This window comes from Helianthus annuus, chromosome 9 (assembly GCF_002127325.2).
Source record: "Helianthus annuus cultivar XRQ/B chromosome 9, HanXRQr2.0-SUNRISE, whole genome shotgun sequence".
NCBI lineage: Eukaryota > Viridiplantae > Streptophyta > Magnoliopsida > Asterales > Asteraceae > Helianthus > Helianthus annuus.
In genome coordinates, this window is record NC_035441.2 from 17693968 (window position 1) to 17714616 (window position 20649).

The 20649-nt window shown below is 38.0% G+C and overlaps 1 protein-coding gene across 1 annotated transcript; it reads right to left on the reverse strand.

Annotated features, from left to right (window-relative positions):
* Positions 1-9281: 9281 nt before the first annotated feature.
* Positions 9282-10735, reverse strand: LOC110877260. Its single transcript, XM_022125416.2, has 3 exons — positions 10481-10735; positions 9609-10238; positions 9282-9511 (listed from the first exon to the last, which is right to left on the reverse strand). The coding sequence occupies exons 1-3, from the start codon at positions 10733-10735 to the stop codon at positions 9431-9433; spliced, it is 966 nt and encodes a 321-aa protein (XP_021981108.2). The 3' UTR covers positions 9282-9430.
* Positions 10736-20649: the final 9914 nt, after the last annotated feature.

Genomic DNA, 20649 nt, shown 5'->3' on the forward strand with positions numbered 1-20649 from the left:
AACACTATGAACCAGAAAATTAAGATGTCTATACAGAATATAACACTATTGATTGGGGATAAAACACTATGAAAGGAAATTAAGATGTTTGTACAGAATATATAACACTATTGATTGGGGGATAAAACACTATACATTTGTAAATGCTATAAAACACCAAAATCGAAGAAGGACGCAGAAAGTAAACAACTCTATTGTATCTGGGGAAAGTATCTGGCGATTTCATGTATTTATAATTGATGAATAATGATGCGTAGATGATAATCTTATTGGATCTTGCAAAAAAAAAATTCAAAATTCGAATCAATCCCTATAAAAACTCATTGCCAGTTTTTTTTTTTTTTTTTTTTTTTTTTTTTTTTTTTTTTTTGCAGTTATTTTGGAAATCAGTTAAATGATAAGAATGTGAAATTACTAATATACCCTTTTGAATTAACTAGGATAAAGGACACTTGTCATTCCCAAATTATTTCTCACACTTCTCACAAAAGTTTCACTTTGTACATGATCCTCTACCTATATATATATATACTATATAGTGCATCTCCTATGTATAAAATAGAAATTTCCATTCACTTTTTTAAGATGGCATATGAAGGGTTCACTTAAAATGCCTTATTTTTTACCATTTTATTCCCTTTCTGCCCTTCTCACATAAAATAGATACAAGATTAATCAATCTCCATCTCTATACGTCCGTTCACTTCTCATTCAATGCCATTATCAGTTTCTTCAACTTAACCGTTACTCTTTCAACGCAATCAACAGATTCTTGAATTCAATAGCCTTGTTCGTTTGCATAAGTCCTCCTGAGATGACGTCGGGTTAGTGATGATGGTGTTCGGATGATGGCGATGGTAGGTTGTGGACAAAGCAAAGCCCGAACAACGATGGCTTTAGGGTTCCGTGGCAAGTCAGTCAAGGGGTTATTAGGATTCGGGCAGAGCCATACCTAGGGTTCCGATTGCAATTCCAAAGGTATGTTTTTGGATTTGATTATGTTTGGTAATGATGATGATCGAATGAGACTATGAGACTGATCTATACCCGTGTTTCGAAGATGTAATCGGTGTGTAAAAGGACGGATTGAAACAACCCCTCCTCATCTCGCCAAAACCCTAATCGATTCGTTAACCACCACATTAGCAGGTTTCTCTTTCCCTCTCTACTGGTTTTGTTTCTTATTTCTTGTAATATATATGAACTCAGTCATCATTCCTGTTGCAAATTGATTTAGGGAGCAAATGTGACTGTGTAAGTGTTAGTTTGGGAGAAATTGACCATCGTGATACTAACTGTAAGTGTTCTTTGCAATCATCAAAATGTAGAAACTATTGTTTGTATCATTTAATATTGTAAAGGGAAAATGAAAGAAATGCATTTTATTATTCGATTATTATAGTTTACTGCTTTAAATGGTCCTAGACAATGCTCTATACCTTCAGGGGAGGAGAACAGAGATGTGGTTAAGCACTTCCAGGTGACTGAACAAAATATTGATTATAGCCATTTTTATTTCAAAACTTTTAACTCCCTTATGCAGTATCCAGTAGTATCCGAGGACCGCCAACTTTGTGATCTTTAACTCGTGCTTTATCATATATGTCCATCTTGTTACAGGACGATCTTCAGGCAGGACAATCAGTTCCACATGTTGACATCCATATTCTCCTTCGAAAAGATGGGGATTTTAAGAACAATGATGAGATTTATGATGCTCTAAGTTCATACACTTTTTTTTTTTACTTTCCTTAGAATATAGTCTTCAAAAAACATGATGTTTTTAAAGAAAAGTGCGACTGAATTATACCTTATTTCTATATTTATAGATTTGTAGATTGATGAGGAGTAGGAACTAAAGGTAAAAAAACATGGAGGAAAGGGCTTAAGAGGCGGTTGAATGCAAAAAGTTTTCGTTCTGATATACACCAGAACCATCACAATCTTGGTAATTTTACATGTTAGTCACCTATATATATTTACCTTTTTACTGCATGTTGATCAAATTATGAGCTTTCGAAAAAGCAATTAAATAAGAAAGAAAAATAATAAAAACGTAATCCAACAAAACTTTAGTCTTAAATGTGACGGGTGTTGGTTGCTGGCAATAAGAAGTATCTTTGAACAATAACAAATGTATTGTGTGTATATTTGAATCATAACTTGGGTGTTGAATTATATTTTGTGTTTCGTTTTGTTTTGCTTTGTTATAAAAAAATATGTAAGGAAGCAACCAATTCCTCAATCGCATCACGCAAACCTTTGTCAAAGAATAACGCGTCATCTTCCATGTGTACAAGTTGACACATCCTCAAGTTGGCAATGCTCATATTGGACCGAATCAAGAGTACTTCACTCTACGGATCACCTAATTTTAGTAGGAGACGTATCAAATCTACAACATTAGTAACTCTTTATCTTTCCCAACCAAAATGTTTATTGGTTTACGTCTGTAGCCAATAAACTGTTGAAAAATTTGTCGCATGTTGTATTCATTTTTCTCCCATAATCAGAAGAAGAAAAAATGCTTGATTCATATTTTATTTGTCACGTTGTCTCAAAAATAAGATATATATTCTCATATTTAGCGAACAAACACAAATAATGTTCAAGATTTTGTTAAAACAAATTAATTTATTAATATATAAATAAAATGCCAAATTTGTCCATGAGATTTGGACACTTTTTGCTATTACATCCAAAATAAGAATTTTTTTCATAACTGGACATCTGACGTTTTTATTTTTGTTATCATTTTCATCTAAACCACTAAGAGGCTGTTTGTTGAGCTCTTAATGGTTTAGACCATTTACTGTTAAAAATGGAAAGGAGGACCATTTTTTTCATTTTTTCAACCATAGCACTAATATGGAGGGACATGGTGGTCATGAGGATCATGACCACACCCTATAGCCTTATAAAAAGAAATTGATTTGATAGATTAGGATATAATGGTCATTCAACATGTTTTAAACAAAGCAAGTAACCGTCCAACATCAAACCACCTCCGTTATTCTCCTTATTTCCCCTCTCTCTTTAAAACGCCCACTTCCGAAACCCTCGATCGCTACCAAATTAATTGCTAGTAGATAGAAATTCAGACTCCAATACATGCGTAAGTTGCCATGTAACTTGATTATTGTGATCTAGATCTCGAATATTCATCATCAGTGTGTTTGTTGGCGATTTCTTTTGTAGGAACAAGATTCAAGAACATTCACACAATGAAGAACAAATAACACTATAATCTATTCCAAAAAACGTTAATACATTGTTTTATTATTAACGATCTAAGTTGTATATATTGATGTGTCATACAGAATGTAATATGTTTATACTGGTGTATGATACAGAATTTAAGTTGTTTATACTGGTGTGTTATACTAGCGATCTAAGTTGTTTATACGGGTGCGTTATACGAAATCTAAGTTGTTTATACTGGTGTGTTATACGAAATCTAAGTTCTTTTTACTAGTGTGTTATATAGAATATAAGCTATTTACGCATGTAAGCGATAAAACACTACGTGTATAAACAAATACCCGCTAAAACACAACGTTAAGAATTTGTTCATGATTGATCGCATGTGATATTAATTGTTACATAACCATAAAGGAAATAAAAAAAAACATATATAATTCGGATGAAATTCAGTATGCGTTCTTCGTATTATAAGCATGGTTGTAAAACAAGGTTTCCAAGGCCGAGTACTCCCCGAGTAGTCACTACATGTTAGGTTGCCGAGGCGACTTTCTCTAACTCCGCCTAATTACTTGGAATCGATCAAACGCGGTCAAACTCGGCCAAAATCTGATTTAGTTGGTCAATTCGGGCTGAGTTTGACTTAAAAAATAAAAAAACTTAATTTATATAACTTTCATATTAAATGAATATCATTTTCACGTATTTTGTTATAAATATTAGTAAATTTATGTTATTAGACATATATTTAATTTTCGAAAACTAATTTCTTTATAATTTAACATGTCCGAGTACTCCCCGAGTACTCTCCGCCTATGCTGAGTAATCTTAACTCCCCACGACCGACTAGAGAGCGCCTAGCGACTTTTGCAACCATGATTATAAGTGAATGATGATTTTGAATTCTTACAAGATATATTGTTTCCTTAAAACTCTCTTTTTTTTTGTTTAAAAGGTAAATCTTTTATAAATAAGTTAATTATCCAATGATCTTTATGCACTTTAGTAATAAATCCCTAGATGACACATGTCGTAATAAGAACACTTCCTACACATTGTAGGAAAGTAGACTTTGTAGCGAACCTCATCTGTGTCCACTTTTAGTCTCCAGACGTGAGAGAAAAGTAATAATCATCAAAAAAGAGGTACTTGTGGAAGGGTCGGATGTGTCTATGACACCCTTGCACCTTGGAAGGATAAGCTAGGCATCAAGTGTGGTGTTGTGGCTCCAAATACTGATGGTTTGCCTTACGTTCCTGTTGATACATATTTGTGGACACGACTCGCGCAACGCAACTTGGCTAGGACACGACATTCCTCCATCGTGTGCATCGAGATTTCAACATGGGCCAAAAGACTTAAAGGAAAAGAGCTAGTCCTTGGGCTGAATCAAAGGAAACAAGGCATGGGCTAATCTGGTTGAGGAAACACTTAAATGTATTGTTGACGAAACGATTGTGTTTCCTCAAAAAGTTGTTTCTTCAAAAAGTGTTTCCTCAAAACGTGTTTCACCAAGTTGTGATTCGCCAAGTCTGAGTCTGTTTCGTTGTGTGTAGTGCTATATATAGTCTGTAGTTAGACAGATAATGTTAAGCAAGCATAGAGAGCACAAAACACACACACACTGAGAGAGAGTTTGCAAAATAGATTTATAAACATTGAGCTTGTAACCGAACCTTTTCATACGTATTAATACAGAGGTGTTAATCGGTGAATCTTGTGTGTCTTGTTTTTGCTTGTTCTATCTCGGTTTGCCTTTCCGGTTGGATTCCGCACAATCGGGTTGGTTAGTATACAAGGATTAGGCGACTAGATCCTCCTAGCCGGACCTTCAGTTCCTAGTGTAACTTGTAATAGGATGACATAGACTATTAATTTTAATTATAGGTTAGTTTTAATATTTACCAAATAGGGTCGTAAAAATGAATTTTAGTATACATTTAGTCATGAATTTTGAGGAATCATTTCATCTCCCACTCTCAGGACATTTAATAACCTATTAAAACTAAGTTTGTTGCAACTAGAGTAATCCATTAAAAGTAATAGTTTTTAAGAACTATTAAGTTATGATTTTTAAGAAAGTTAAAAAAATCTTGTTTTAAGTTTCAAAATATCTAGTGGTTATTATTATTTTTAAAATAAACTATTTATTTTTAAAACTTGTTATTATTCTGATTGTGACATCAATTTGTTTTAATAAAACAAAATTGGTATGAGGTTGGATTGTTAAAACAATTTATAAAAATAAAGCAAGCACAAGGCCAAAAAGCGGTTGACCTTGCTAGAGCCAAATAGCAAGGTCAAACTGGGCCACGGGGTAAAAACACAAGACAACAAATAATGAACCTGGATGCATCTTGTTGTCTTGAGCTACTTTCACTGACTTCATGAAACTTGTTTTGTCTTCGGTTTTGTATTCGGATCTTGACTTTATAATATTTCAAAAATATATATAAAAATAAAAATCCTTATTCTATTACAACTTTGAGCCACAAAGTGGACAAAAACCATAAAACGAAACCAAGAATAATAAACAAAATATACAATAACATGGTTGGCTAGATTTACATATTTAAACACAATTAAGATAAATCGAGAAATCTTAATCAAACAAAATAACTAAAATAAGAAAAAAAAACTTTAGCCAAATAATTTGTTGCTCTAATATAACCTAGATCTGAAACTTCAACTTAAAGTTTCAGATCTGTAACAGGTTAAAAGAACAGGTTCTTCTTGTAATCGTGACTCTAATACTACAGTTGGAATTTAGTGGTGTCCGTTTTACTCTTTATCAAAATTGTGTTTCATCTATTTATTAATTAAATCTGCAATTAATAAAAAAACGCAATAGATTAAAATATAAATAATCAACACCAAAAGTGAAACAAACAGGATCATGGTTACAAACAATGTTGTAGAAGGCGCTAGGCGCTAGTCGGGCGGTGCGGTAGAGCCTAGGGATTAATCGGGATTAATCGAGATATTTTTGTATGTATTTTTTCAAAATTATATATATATACCCAATAATATAAAAATAATACTTCAAAATTCACATAAATACTTCAAGTTTCAGATAATATGGTTTGATTTTGACCGATTTTGACCAATTTTGACCGCCTAGGACCGTCTAGGACCGCCTAGGACCGATTTTGACCGACTAATATTGTCCGATTAATCCGATTCTTGACCGCCTAGGACCGATTTTGACCGCCTAGGACCGATTTTGACCGATTTTTTACCATGACCCGTTAATTGACCGCCTAGCTCAAAATTAGGCAGTAAGTGACCGCCTAGCGCCTAGGCGCCGATTAATCGGCCGCCTAGGCCGATTTCTGCAACAATGGTTACAAACATGCATAAACGGTACACAATTTGTCTTAATCTAGTGATAAGATTAAATTTACCTTGTGGTTTATAATTAACCGTATGAGACACCGGTATACAACAAACGATTCTAGAACACGAACACCGGTGGCGGAGTTATAATATAATGAGGGGTATCACGGGCTACGGCTCAACCCTGTTTTCGTAGTGTAATTTTCGGTTTTATATAAAAGATACTATTGAACAAATACGGGGGATACACCTAAAAATAGGATAGTTTAATTTATTAAAATTCCAAGTTTTATATGATAGGGTTAGAACAGATTTAGAGGAAAAGAAGCTAAAGAGAAAGATAATTTCACCAAATCTGTTACTATTATTCCTTCATACGTTTAACATAAATAGATATGCAAGTTACAATCATACCACTTGCATAATAGAAAATAACAAAAATACCCTCAAACTAGAAATCAAAGTTTAGATACTAAAAACATAAATAAATAACGTAACAATACTCCCTCCTTAACCCACTTTTTGTCCTCAAAAAGTGATTCAAGGAACCTTGTCTTCATCCTCTTCCGTTGCTTGTTTTTCATCATCTACCACTTCAAGTATGTAGAGTTGTTTTTTCTTACACTTGTGCCTCGGAACGAACCTTTCGGTACACCAGAAACATTCCCACTTTGCCCTTTTTTGCTCAAGTTCATCACTCGTCAAACGCCTCGATCTAAGGATTCCTGGTGTAGAACTTGATGGCTCGGTTGTTGGACTTGGCAGCAAGGGTAGTTTTGAACCATTAACGGGAGGTGTTATTTTGACATCTTCGGGTTGCAGCCCATCCTCCACAGCGTGGAAACGCTTCATCAAGCATGTGTTGTTCATAGTTTGAATTCTTGCTAACCCATACGCCTCACGTAGTGTTTCAGGCTTGAACATCTTTACCGGTCCTTTTATTTCCGGCTTCAAACCCTTCAAATATAGGCTAACAGCATAAGGTTCGCTAACGGTAACCTTGTTAAGAAAGCGATCAAAACCTAAATTATATTCTTGTAGACCCTTGGCGTTATCAGTAGATGCAATCTCTTCCATAGGGTCTTCAAACATTGCATCAGAAAAACGGGCAGAGATCGAACGAACATAGTCCGCCCATGGGACCTCGGCAACCGTGGCATTACGGGTCTTCAAGTAGGCACGGTCCCATTGGAGGGCATCACCTTCCAAGTGAACCGCAGCACAACATAATTTCGAGTCATCAGGAGTGTCATCCATCGAAAAAAATGTTCGCAGCGATAGACCCACCCCTAAATATCGTCCCCCGAAAATTTAGGGAAGTCGATCTTACCGATACGGAATGGTTTGGATGTTCGTGAGTCACCATCTGGGCCGGAGAAGGACCCGAAGGAACTGCCTGACGATTGAACTCCCTTGTCACGGACAACCTTCAAGATTTCTTCATGTTGCTTCGATGATTGCTCCTGTTGTTTCATCAAAGCGGCTAAGGCAGTTTGGATATCAGCGATCGCCTTATCGTGGGATTTGAGGGTGTTGTCGACTTCTTGGTTGCGGGTCATGGCGGCGGCGGCAAAGTGTTCCGATGTGGAGTCGGAACGGCTCTGATACCCTTGATAGGGTTAGAACAGATTTAGAGGAAAAGAAGCTAAAGAGAAAGATAATTTCACCAAATCTGTTACTATTATTCCTTCATACGTTTAACATAAATAGATATGCAAGTTACAATCATACCCCTTGCATAATAGAAAATAACAAAAATACCCTCAAACTAGAAATCAAAGTTTAGATACTAAAAACATAAATAAATAACGTAACATTATAAGATCAAACCTTTTACAACGCCAAACGTGTATAATAATTAAGACAAAATCAAGTATAATATAATTGAAAGACACCCCCAATTGATAAACATAGCCCAAGCCCCAAAACAATTTTTTTTATTATTGTATAGTTGCACGGTAAAAGATTCTTTTTGTGATACCCCTAATTTAATGTGCTAGCTCTGCTACTGACAAACACGAACACGAAACCATGCGGGTGCGATGACCTTGCTTTAGCCGGACTATATATCAGGAAAGGGAATTAAAAGGGCTGAATTATGCCCATGGCTTTATAGCCTAGTGCCATCTTGGGGGTGTATATAAGTGGGGTTTTCTCATATTTATTGAGTTTTCTCCTGAATTGGTATATAGGCATTGCCTAGTAAAGATGGATATGACCGGTGGTTCTACTAATGGCACGATAATATTCCAGTAGTCCGTGACGTTAAAAAAATGATGCAACTTGTCTCCGGATCATTCATATATAATTTGACAGATCTGTCACCTTCCAGCACTATTGATCAGCTCAACAAAACCCAAATGGGATCATGTACCACTGGTCTGTAGCCCGCCTTCCCAACAAACGAATGAGGCATACCCATCAAGACTCCACCGACCACTGCCTTGCTATGATATATCCCGAAGAAACTATGTGGTTGTTTTTATTTGGTCTTAAAATTCACAGGCTGAGACTTAGTGAGAGAACAGTAACCATTAAACCTAATCTGTTTCTTCAACCATAAGCTTTGGATCGTAGAACGTGTAATATACTTGAAATTGCTCGTTTATGGTGACAGGTGGCACACAACGGCAACAAAAATACTAGAATAGCGTGTGAAATGCCGTATTTTTTTTTATCTAAAATGTTTGTGATAAAAATAACCTTAAGAACATATTGAAGAACTTTTGCTTAAAAATAACATATACGAAATTATAATAGAATATATTTAATACCAAACCAATGTCAATATAACATGCTTGAAGTACATTCGATCGACAGCCAAGTTTTAAGGTGAGAACATAATGCAAAAACCAAGAACGCATTTTAACTAAAACACTTCAAATTTCCATTTTCACTTTATGAGTATATCAAGGCTGAGGCTATCAGTCAATGTGGAGCGAGATCTTAGCGATGCTTTCAGCATTCTTAAGCCCTGCGAAAGAAAGTGGTAGTAAAAATAATTAACATAAAACAAGCATAGAACATTGAACTCAATTTATAAAGAAATCTAGGTTATAACTACGTAATACCTCTATTAAGCCAATGCTAGTCTCATATTTCTCAATATCATCAAACGGGACTTTCAAATCGTTTAGAGTATTCAGAGTCGAATATGACGAGGATGGGGTTACAATCAAGTCGTCTGTCACAATAAACAGTCCAGATTGTTTTAGGAGTCCATTGTCTATCCTTGGATCTTTATGGAAACAATCCCTCCAACGTAACGGGGTGCATGCCAATGGAAAAAACTGGTGTCTTGAAGAATACTGTTGACCAATATGAGGTTTAAGTAACATATCCTTGATATCATGTGACTTAAGGTGTCTTCTTCCTACACTCATGTTTGAAACGCTTTTGATAATATTATCAATGCAAGTTACAGAAGAAGCCCCTTTCAGCAGTTCCCCAATTACCGTTCCTAAAGGAATTGATAAAACACTGAAAAGAAAGTCAACAAAATCTTCTTCGGCTTCTACAAATAAGAGCTTTCCAGTTGACTTTTGCAAAGATACTTCCAGATGCATCTTTGGAGTTGCTGAATCCTCTTTTTTCATAACGGTTTGATCAAGTATACTGCTTTGGCCGGGAACGACTCTATTGAAAACTAAATAAGTGAACACAGCATCGAGTGATAGGGCCACCTTTAAAAGATTAACAATCTGAAGAAAAAAAAAAGCAAATTAATAATTTTAAAGTTAGAGTTATGTCATTACGTACTATGTAAGAACAAAATGCCCCGGTATCAGAATTTTTAGTGTTCTTGTTAATTTTTTTAAACAAATGTCACAAGAGACCAAAGAGTTTTTAATTTTGCAGCATTTACGGGTGTCACTAAATGATATCTTTCTTGTAGTGTAAAACATTTGAATATATGTACATAATATCAGTTACCAACTTTTACCTGTTCACGGCCCATATCTAACATAAGATCCTCTAAGCAGCTCTTATCGGTAATTCCAAGACCAGTCAGCAACCGAATGCTGTTTGCAGAAGTATAAGGCATCACACAAAGATCATCGGTTACAATAAACGTTGCCCTTTCAGAAACGAACACACCACCGCTACCAACACACACTTTGGGTTTCTTATATCCAACTTCCTGATTCATCAACTTGCCACAATTTCCGCATTTCGCTTTTGTACAAGTGCTATACATTGATTGACAGGAATAGCCTGCACATGCAGCACATTGAAAGTATATTAAGGGCTCTGTATCGTCTATTTTCAGTTTAAGATTTCTACAATGATCATATGACTGACTTCTTGGGTTAAGAAGCATATGTTTGCGTTCTTCTGTCGATAGGTAACACTCAGGAAAATTCTCCAGGCTCTGGTACAGACTTCTGGGGTTAACAAGGATTTTTTGTTTCGGACAAAAGCGGAATCCAAGTTACACCACAACCGAACGAGAGTATTTAATCAATGAACAAAGGTTTCAATGTTTAACGGATTCTATTTGTTGGTCCGGCTAGGGGAGGATCTAGTCGCCTAATCCTTGTGTACAAACACACCCGGTTGTGCGGAATCCAACCGGAGATGCAAACCGAGATAGAGATGAACAAGAACACGAGATACAAGACACGTATACCGTTTAACACAATCGTATATTCAAACCGACAGAGTCTTGTTACAGAAATATATCATAAGAAACTACAACCAAACTCTCGGTTCTCTCTGTTCTCTCGGGTTCTTCCTTCTTCTCACACACTTGTCTCGTGTTGATCTCCTCTTTTCAGTGTGTATATATGCTTCATTTTTGTGCGATTGGTTCACTTGTGCGGTTGGTAATGAGGTTCGGCCCATGTGTGTTGTATCAGTCCAAAGTTAAATTAATTGGCCCAAGTTCCTTTCCCATGCACGTCTACAGTGATCTAAAATGCATATTGTAGATATTAGTCAACACATGACATCATCATGACATCATCATGATGATGTCATGATGATGTGGCAGCGGGAATCGGCTCGCGGCGCTTCGTGCTTCGCGTGTCGAACTCTGGGGCGCACGACGGAGGAATGTCGTGACGTCGGGCTTGAGCCGAACCTAACCGGGTCGAACCGAACCGAGTTGAACCGAGCCAAGTCGCGTCCACATAATATGTATCAACAAACTCCCCCTTGGACGCTACTCGTGAGGTTTATCTTCCATGTCTTCCATGTCGGAGGATCTTCAAAGTCTTCACGTCTTGAAAGTAGAGAGTGTATTAACCAACTCACCGTTTCATGTAGAGAGTGTGTTGACAAACTCCCCCTTAACATAAGCTCCCCCTTGAGTTATGCTCGTGAATGACTTGATCATTAATGCTTGAGATCCTTGTGGTTTTGATGATGGTCAGCGGCAACTCGATCATTTTCATCACTTGAGTGCCTTCACGTCGTGTCTTCATTCCGTAGCTTGTCATCGACCATGTTCTCCTTGCCTTTAGAGTCTGCACATGCAAGAAATCTAAACGCGTAATGAGAACAACTGCTTGGAATATAGTTAGCATAAACAAATGACACACGTATGACCATGTTCAAACAACTACCGTCCGACAGCTTGAAAGTTTAACAAATTTGTCAATTTTAATTTCCCACTTTCAAAACTTGCAAATTTCGACCGTTTATGAAGATTTAGTCAATTCGGTTTTCGTTCAGGTTTCAGGTAACGAAGACTCGAGATCCAACATCGTACGATCGAAAATAAAATAGAAATAAAATCTTTTTGGCTTTTATAAAGTTTATATTAAAACACACCTAAAATCTTTTTGGAATTTTTGAATATTTGTAATGTAAAGACTGAAAGCAGTAAATAAATATATACAGACATTCTTTTTGCGAGTTTCGAGGGTAAGAGAATCATATCAGTGAACGGTCATGCCAAAACGCTCCTGTTGTTCAATTAAATAACATTAAGATAAGCATCCTATAACAATTATCGGTATTGTTGTCCACTTAAGCTCAACTTATCAGATGTAATCATGGCGAGGGGATACGTTAAGGTATGATTTATACTTACCGACCGGTGTTCATCCATATCACGACACATTCCCGTATCAAGGTATGCACGAGGGTTCATCTTACCAGTGAGTATACCGATTATCATCTGTTTGACCGTATATGATGTGAGATTCTCACTTATTTTGATTTGAAAACAAGCCCTATGTGATATAATCACTTATTGATGAGGAACTTGATTTTCATATGCATGAGGGCACAAGAGCAAGTCCGTGAACAGGTCAGTACTTTCGTACAGCAGAGAGACGAACTTGACTCCCGGATGAATGTGATATTTTATCACTTATTTGTTTGGACATGTGATTGTTTATCACTTATTGAGGTCGTATGCAATATGTACACGTATGTATAGTATCATGGAAGATCTAGACTTGCGTCCCCGTTATTTTTTCGGTAAAAGATACAACCATGATACCCAGATGATAAGCAGCATAAAGACCGAATATCTCAGAACCTCGGCAATCTATCAAACGAAATTTCGGTACTAAGACCATATGCCAATGAATGGTTCCCACCAGGTCTTCAGTCGGTTTAAGATTTATATCACCCTGCACACTTTAAAATGATTGTGAGCCTACCGATACATCTTATATAGAGCTGCTTATCGTTTTTCATTTAAGGTTTAAAGAGGCTTGGATAGACCACTGATGTACTATCACTTTCTCTTTTGCTCGCCAGGAAACTCATTTTTGTTTTTCTATTGTTTTTGTGTTTTTGAAATTTTTCAATGTTTTTGGATTTTCAAATTTTTGGATTTACTCCCCCTAAAATCAATAAACTAAGACAAATGTAAAACACAAAGGTATTTACAAAAATGATTTTCCGATGTTGGTTTTACTCTAGCTTGACCTTAATGCCGTTTACCAATAATAAGAAGTCAAATCTTGATTTGTCAAATGCTTTGGTAAAAAGGTCGGCACGTTGGTCATCGGTGTGGACTTTAACAACATCGATTAGCCTTTTATCAAAGCAATCACGTATGAAGTGATATTTGATTTCGATGTGTTTGGTCTTTGAATGCTGCACAGGATTTCTAGTGATCTGTAAAGCAGCAGAATTATCAACGTAAATAGGAGTAGTTAGGAATTCAAAACCGTAGTCGCGTAATTGTTGCTGGATCCAAAGAACTTGAGAGCAACAACTTGAGGCAGCAATGTATTCAGCTTCACATGTTGATGTAGCGACACACGTTTGCTTCTTGCACTGCCATGTGACTAGGCGATTTCCTAAAAACTGACATCCAGCCGTTGTGGATTTACCGTCGATTTTGCATCCGCCAAAATCAGAATCACTGAAGGCGACCAATTCAAAGTTATTATCCCTAGGGTACCATAGACCGGTGTCTGGGTAACCCTTCAAATAACGAAAAATCCTTTTGACAGCTGCAAGATGTGAGGCCTTCGGATTGACTTGATATCTGGCAAGCAGGCACGTTGGGTACATTATGTCCGGCCTTGATGCTGTGAGGTACATAAGAGATCCGATCATTGCGAGGTAGTATGAGGGGCTAACAGCTTCACCCTTCAAGTCTGGAGTAATTCCGTGATTTATCGGCAATGGGGTACCAATGGGCGTTGCATCAGACATCTGGAACCGGCTCAAGATGTCACCAACATATTTAGTCTGATGGATGAATATCCCAGACTCCGTTTGTTGCACTTGTAGGCCCAAAAAGAAAGTCATTTCCCCCATAGCACTCATCTCGAATTTATCCTGCATAATGCGCTCGAAATTCCTACACAAAACATCATTAGTGGAACCAAAAATAATATCATCAACGTATACCTGTACCAATAGAAGATCTCTATCTAGTTCTTTGATGAAAAGAGTACAGTCGATAAGCCCTCTCCGAAAACCATTCTCCAGCAGATAATTAGATAAGGTTGTGTACCAAGCTCGCGGTGCTTGATGAAGACCATAGAGAGCTTTGTTGAGCAACCAAACCCGATCGGGATGGATAGGATCTTCAAAACCTGGAGGCTGTTCGACGTACACCTCTTCTTCAACCACACCATGTAAGAATGCACTTTTCACGTCCATCTGATAAACCTTGAATCCTTTGAAGGACGCATAGGCTAGAAAGATTCGAATTGCTTCGAGACGTGCCACTGGTGCATACACTTCGTTGTAGTCGATCCCTTCTATCTGACGAAAAACTTGAACGACTAAACGTGCTTTGTTCCGGATAACAACTCCGCGGTCATCCTTTTTGCATTTAAACACCCAACGGGTACCAATCTTCTTGTAGCCAGCAGATTTCTCTACGAGTTTCCAGACACCAAGCTTCTGGAATTGTTGCAATTCTTCCTGCATTGCTTCCACCCATGAGTTATCTTTCATAGCTTCTTTCCAAGTTCTTGGCTCTTCCTGTGAGACATAACACGCGAAAGACCAATCGTTTTGTTGCCCGGATTCTCTAATTGCTGCATGCAGGCCTGCATTGTTGTTGTTCCGCAACATGTTTCTTGTTTGAATGCCACTTTCCACATTTCCGATGATGTTTTGTTGAGGATGGGTATTATGAATCCTCGTTTCAGGATTTTCTCGAACTGGAATATTTATACCCAGGTTGTTGAGATTAAGATCAACAACCAAATCAATGCCCGGAATTGACGAAGAGGATGATGCAGTAGCTTCAGCTGTTCTATGGGCATCCACTGGAGGAGTACCCTCTGAAGTACCATGAACTGCTGTTGTAAGGACTTCTTGATCTGCATCTAGAAATTCATCATCCTCTGAAGATTCGTTCAATTCGGCAGCATCGTGAAAATCCTCATTATCGAGAGCATTGTTGTTCACTGAAGATGGTTCTTGATTAACAAGAATTGGACGAACCACCGGTGAGACTGTTGCATTGTCACTCTCGAAAAACATCCTTGCCACAGCATTTTCTTCAACGGCTTCAACATTGATCGAATTGAAAAAGTCATCGTACTCAAACATCCAAGGCTGACCAGGACATTTGACTGGCAATGTGTGCCTTTGTACTCTGACTTCAGACCATTCCTCGACCCTTTTTGTCTCTAAATTCCAGACTCTTAAGTTCGGGGTGGCATACCCAAGAAAGTATCCCTCAATTGCTTTTGCCCCAAACTTTCCATTAGGATCGATTATCGTACATGGAGCTCCAAACGGTTCAAGATAAGACAAATCTGGTTTCCGTTTGTGAAGAAGCTCAAAACAGGTCTTGTTGTGCCTTTTGACTGTAAGGACTCGGTTCAATGTGTAACAAGCAGAGGCCACAGCTTCACTCCAGAATGGAATGGGCAACTGCGACTCTACCAACATAGTCCTAGCAGTCTCGATCAATGTGCGGTTCTTACGTTCAGCGACGCCATTTTGTTGAGGAGTATAAGCTGCACTGAATTCGTGAAGAATACCTTTTGAAGTGCAAAACTCCGCCATGGCCTGATTTTTAAATTCAGTACCATTGTCGCTACGTATCCGCCTAACCTTTAACTTATACAAATTTTCGATCTGAATGATCAAGTTATTAATAATACCAAAGGTTTCACTCTTGTATGCCATGAACGCCACCCAAGAAAATCTTGAATAATCATCAGTTATCACGAGGCAGTATTGATCATTCCGAATACTTTTGTGCTTGACTGGACCGAACAAATCCATGTGCAAACGTTCAAGAGGAACTGCCACCGTGTTGATTTTCTTAGTAGGGTGCTTTTTCTTCGTTTGTTTCCCTTTCTGGCACGAAACCCAGACGTCTTGAAGATGGAAATTTTTTAAGAGGAACACCATTCACCAATTCATTTGACACCAAATGATTCATTTTGCGTAAGTGAATGTGACCCATTCGTCTGTGCCAAGAGATAGAGTCTTTTTCTGTGGCTTTAGAAACGAAACATGTTGCTTGTGCAGACGTAGTAATTGCCTGACTCATATCAAGGACGTACAAATCATTTATCCTTGGAGCAGACAAGAGAATCCATTCTTTTGGGATCTTGAAGCCGGGTTTCAGCACATAACATCCATTAGCATCAAAGTGTACTGAGAACTGTTTGTCACAGATTTGAGAAACACTAAGAAGATTGTGATCAAGTTGTTGCACGAAATTGATCTTATCAAAGCTGACAATCCCGTTGGATATCATTCCTTCACCCGTAATATATCCGCCCTTATCTCCAGCAAAAGCAACATAACCTCCTCTAATAGATTTGACGTCGTAGAGAAGCTTCATGTCGCCCGTCATGTGCCTGGATGCCCCACTATCAACAATCCAATGACTACTGATAGTTCCTCCTGGAACACCCGGCACATGAACTCAATTGATTAGTTGGAGATGGGGACCCAAGCCATTGTGGTCTTGGGTCTTCCATTTTCATCTACAACGATAACTTCCACCTTTTGATGATTTGGAAATTGTGATGGTCCCTCTGAACTTGTGGCCAATTTAGGTTTCCATGTCTGTTGAGTTTTACCAGTTTGATTGTTTGACAATTTAACTTCGTGATTGTTTGAAGTTTTTGAAAATTTTGAATTTTCTGGTTTAACTGAAACAGATTGTTTTTGAACCACATTAGTTTTAAGTGCCTTTTCAATCACCTTGACTTGTTGGCATTTCTGTTTCTTTTCCCTTTCTCTTACAAGTCGGGGATCTTGTTTTACAGAAACAGATCGCCTTTGGTGATGGTGTTCATGGGGAGCATCAACCTTTGCTTTCAACTTATGAAGATATGGACAATTTCGAATTATGTGTCCAATTGTACCGCATTCAAAACATGATCTCCGTTCAACAAACCCCGAAGTATCATGTGATCGTCTTGCCGGTGATGATGAACTTTGTGATCCTGAGGTACTAGGCTTCGAACTGTTAGATTCATTTCTTTTCTGTACAGTTGCTTTCTTAACAAAATCTAAGTTAGATTTGTTTTCAAACGTTTCGCTTTTGTCCGTTCCCGTCGATTTCACAAAGTTCACATTTTTGTTCTTCTTTTGATTCGGCTTCTTTTGTGCTTGAGCCGGTGATTTTCCTTTTGGCTTGGTGTGATTTTGCTGTTTTTGCACTGTTGGTAATTTCTTATTGCCAAATTGTTTTCGAACTTCGGCCTTTGGAATAGGAGGACATTGTGTTACTGTAACACGTGATCCTGTCTTTCCCAAAAACTTACTTGTCGAATTTTCAAAGACTTTACTGATTAAGGATTGATTAACATTCTTAATAGGAAAATCTTTGTCTGAGTAAATTTTATCATCACCAACAAGAGTGTACAGCAAGTTCACACTCTCCGACTCTTTTTCAGACAAGGACTCGATTGCAACAGTCTTAGCGGGTTTTGCAGGAGGATCACAAAGAATGTAATTCTCGAGAGGTATGTCCTCATCTTTGACTACCGCATCAGACTTTGCTGGGATAGCATCATCAGATTCATCATCGGAAGAATCAGCATCCTCAATAATGACAGGAGGATCCTGATTCAGTTCAGCAGAAGACACACATGTATCTGCTGATACATCTGAATCTGATGATACTTCTTTCTTGTATCCGAGCCCTGTAGCAAACTCCTTTACATCTAGAGGAACAGATGGTTCAAAGAACACTCTATCCTCCTCGTCAGGCATTGCATCATAATTGTGTCTCACTGGTGGTGGACATTTCTTGTAGCCTATGCATGTGACATCCCGTTTCTCTTTCTGAACGTCAATAATGTGATCCAACACATAGCTAGAGCTCAAATAATTGTCTAGCTTAAGTTGGATCGCCTCACTTTCGGTTTTCACACAAGCCATCTCTTTTTGCATAATCTCAAGACGAGATATATACAAATTAATGTCAGTTTGTTTTCTTGAAACCATTTTAGTTAGCTCGGTTTTATCTTTCTTTAACTTTTCAATTACCGATTCAAACTCTTTTTCATGGTTTTCGTAAAACATATTGGCTTCAGTGCATTTTGAAAGATCCACGGTCAACTTTTGATTGTGGATGAATGTCACATCATACTTCTCTTGCAAAGCCTCGTGTTTGCTTTGCAATTCACACCACTTGGCATTTAAAGAAACATGTTCGTCTTGCAAGTCAAACAAACTAGCTTGTAAAGCATCATGTTTGCCTTGCAACTCAGACATGTTTGCCTCTAAATCAGCACATTTAACATGCAAACTATCACAATTATCACAACTAATAGCAGCAGGTTCATCGACACATACCTGACTTGATGAACTGTCGACATTAGCCATAAAGGCTGAATGGAGAGAAGACGAAGAATAAGCAGCTTGATCCACCAAAATAGATCTTCTATCAGTTCCTGCTGCAGATTCCTCCAATAGTTCATCAATATCAGCATCAACCGAAGCACTAGATGTCTCACCCACATGATCATCGCCTGAACTCGAGGATTCTTCATCTGAACTCCTGCTGTAACCAGAAGAGTCTTCATCCTCAGAAGATTCACCACCATTGGCGGAAGATTCTCCACCACTGGTGTGAATTAAATCCTTAACCACTTCAGCAAAACATGCTGTTCCATCCGGAGCATCACTACTTAATTGAATTGACCAGTCACAACCTTCATCTACTTGAACCACAAGTGCCTGGTTGGCATTTGATGTTCCAGCTTGGCTCTGGTTGTTGACAGGTATCAATGTACGCTCATTGTTCCTATTCTGGTTCTGCTGGTTGCCTTGGTTTCTAAAGGGATTCTGGTTCCCATGTTGTGCTGGCCTTGTACATTCCCTTTTAAAGTGACCCCGTTCACCACAATTGAAGCACTTTACTGCCTGCTTATCGAACCCATACTTGGTGTCTTTCTTGCTCTCCAAGTTGGTTCTGCCAGTTCTTTCCATGAAATCCTTTGCCCTTCTTACAGCACTAGCAAAGGCCCACTTGATGTCCATCAAGTCCATCTCTTCCTTGTCAATCTGCTGATAGTCTTCTTGTGTCAGATTAATGTTGCCAATCTGACCTTCCACTAACCCACAGTACGCGCTCACTAAAGTGTTAAGCAGCTCCATGTGTTCATTTGCTACTTCCACACTGACCTTTGAAAAGCTTGAAGTGTCGAGCCGTACTGTATTTGGCTTTGATTGCTGACCAGCAGATGATGTACCTCCATAACACGCTTGTTGTTGAGCAGGAGGAGGTGGTTGTAGTGGATTTCCATACAAGTCTGTGGTGGGAGCCGGCTTAACAGGAACTTGTATTGGATTGCCATACATATCCGTGCTTGTGACAAACGCCGTTTGAAGTGGAGCATGTGAACCAGGTCTTGCAGACGAAGAACTGGAAGTTCCATAATACATCTCAGGATTGCATGGCACAATGGATTTTGCAGAAGAAGTACTCGGAGTTCCATAATACATTTCAGGATTTTGTGGCACTGGAACTCTTTTTGCCTTTAAGGTTTCCTCCTGATCTTTGTTCTCTAAAAGCTGCACGAAATCGTTGATGTTTGTAGTAGCCAAAACCCCGTTATACTTCAAAATTTCCAAGAAACTATTCCATTGGGGAGGCAACGCATGTGACAACTCGAAATTCCAAGATTTGATTTCATATGTATTACACGAACATGTATTGACTAATTGTTTAATTGCACATTTGATTGCCATATTGTGAAACCTGTATTATGTGTTAACTAGTTAGTGTGAAACATGGCCCAACTTTCGAAGGATGTCCCACGAAACATGATGCATGAATCGAAGGATGTCGAAACACATCCTTCGATCCGAAAGATCATCCTTCGGAATGATGAATCTCGAAACATATCCTTCGGCCCAGTTATTCTAATGGGCTTGGCCCATTCATGTAAAATGTTTATATACGAGTATTACATGCAAGTCGGCAGTTTTTCTAAGAACCCTAGTTTTCATTGTGTGTGTGACGGCAATCACAACCAACCGGAGATTTCTTGCTGAACGATTCCCTTTTTGCTTTCAATTCCGGTTAGTATTTAAGGTGTATGTGATTTCATGATTTACCAATTTACTTGCAATATGTTGACTGTATGATTAACCGGATACGTATACTAATCGGATATATGTTAATCGAATTGTTCATATCGTGATCGGTTAGTATGGATGTTTTGAAAGATGCTAGGGTTGTATGTTAATCGGTTGTGCATGATT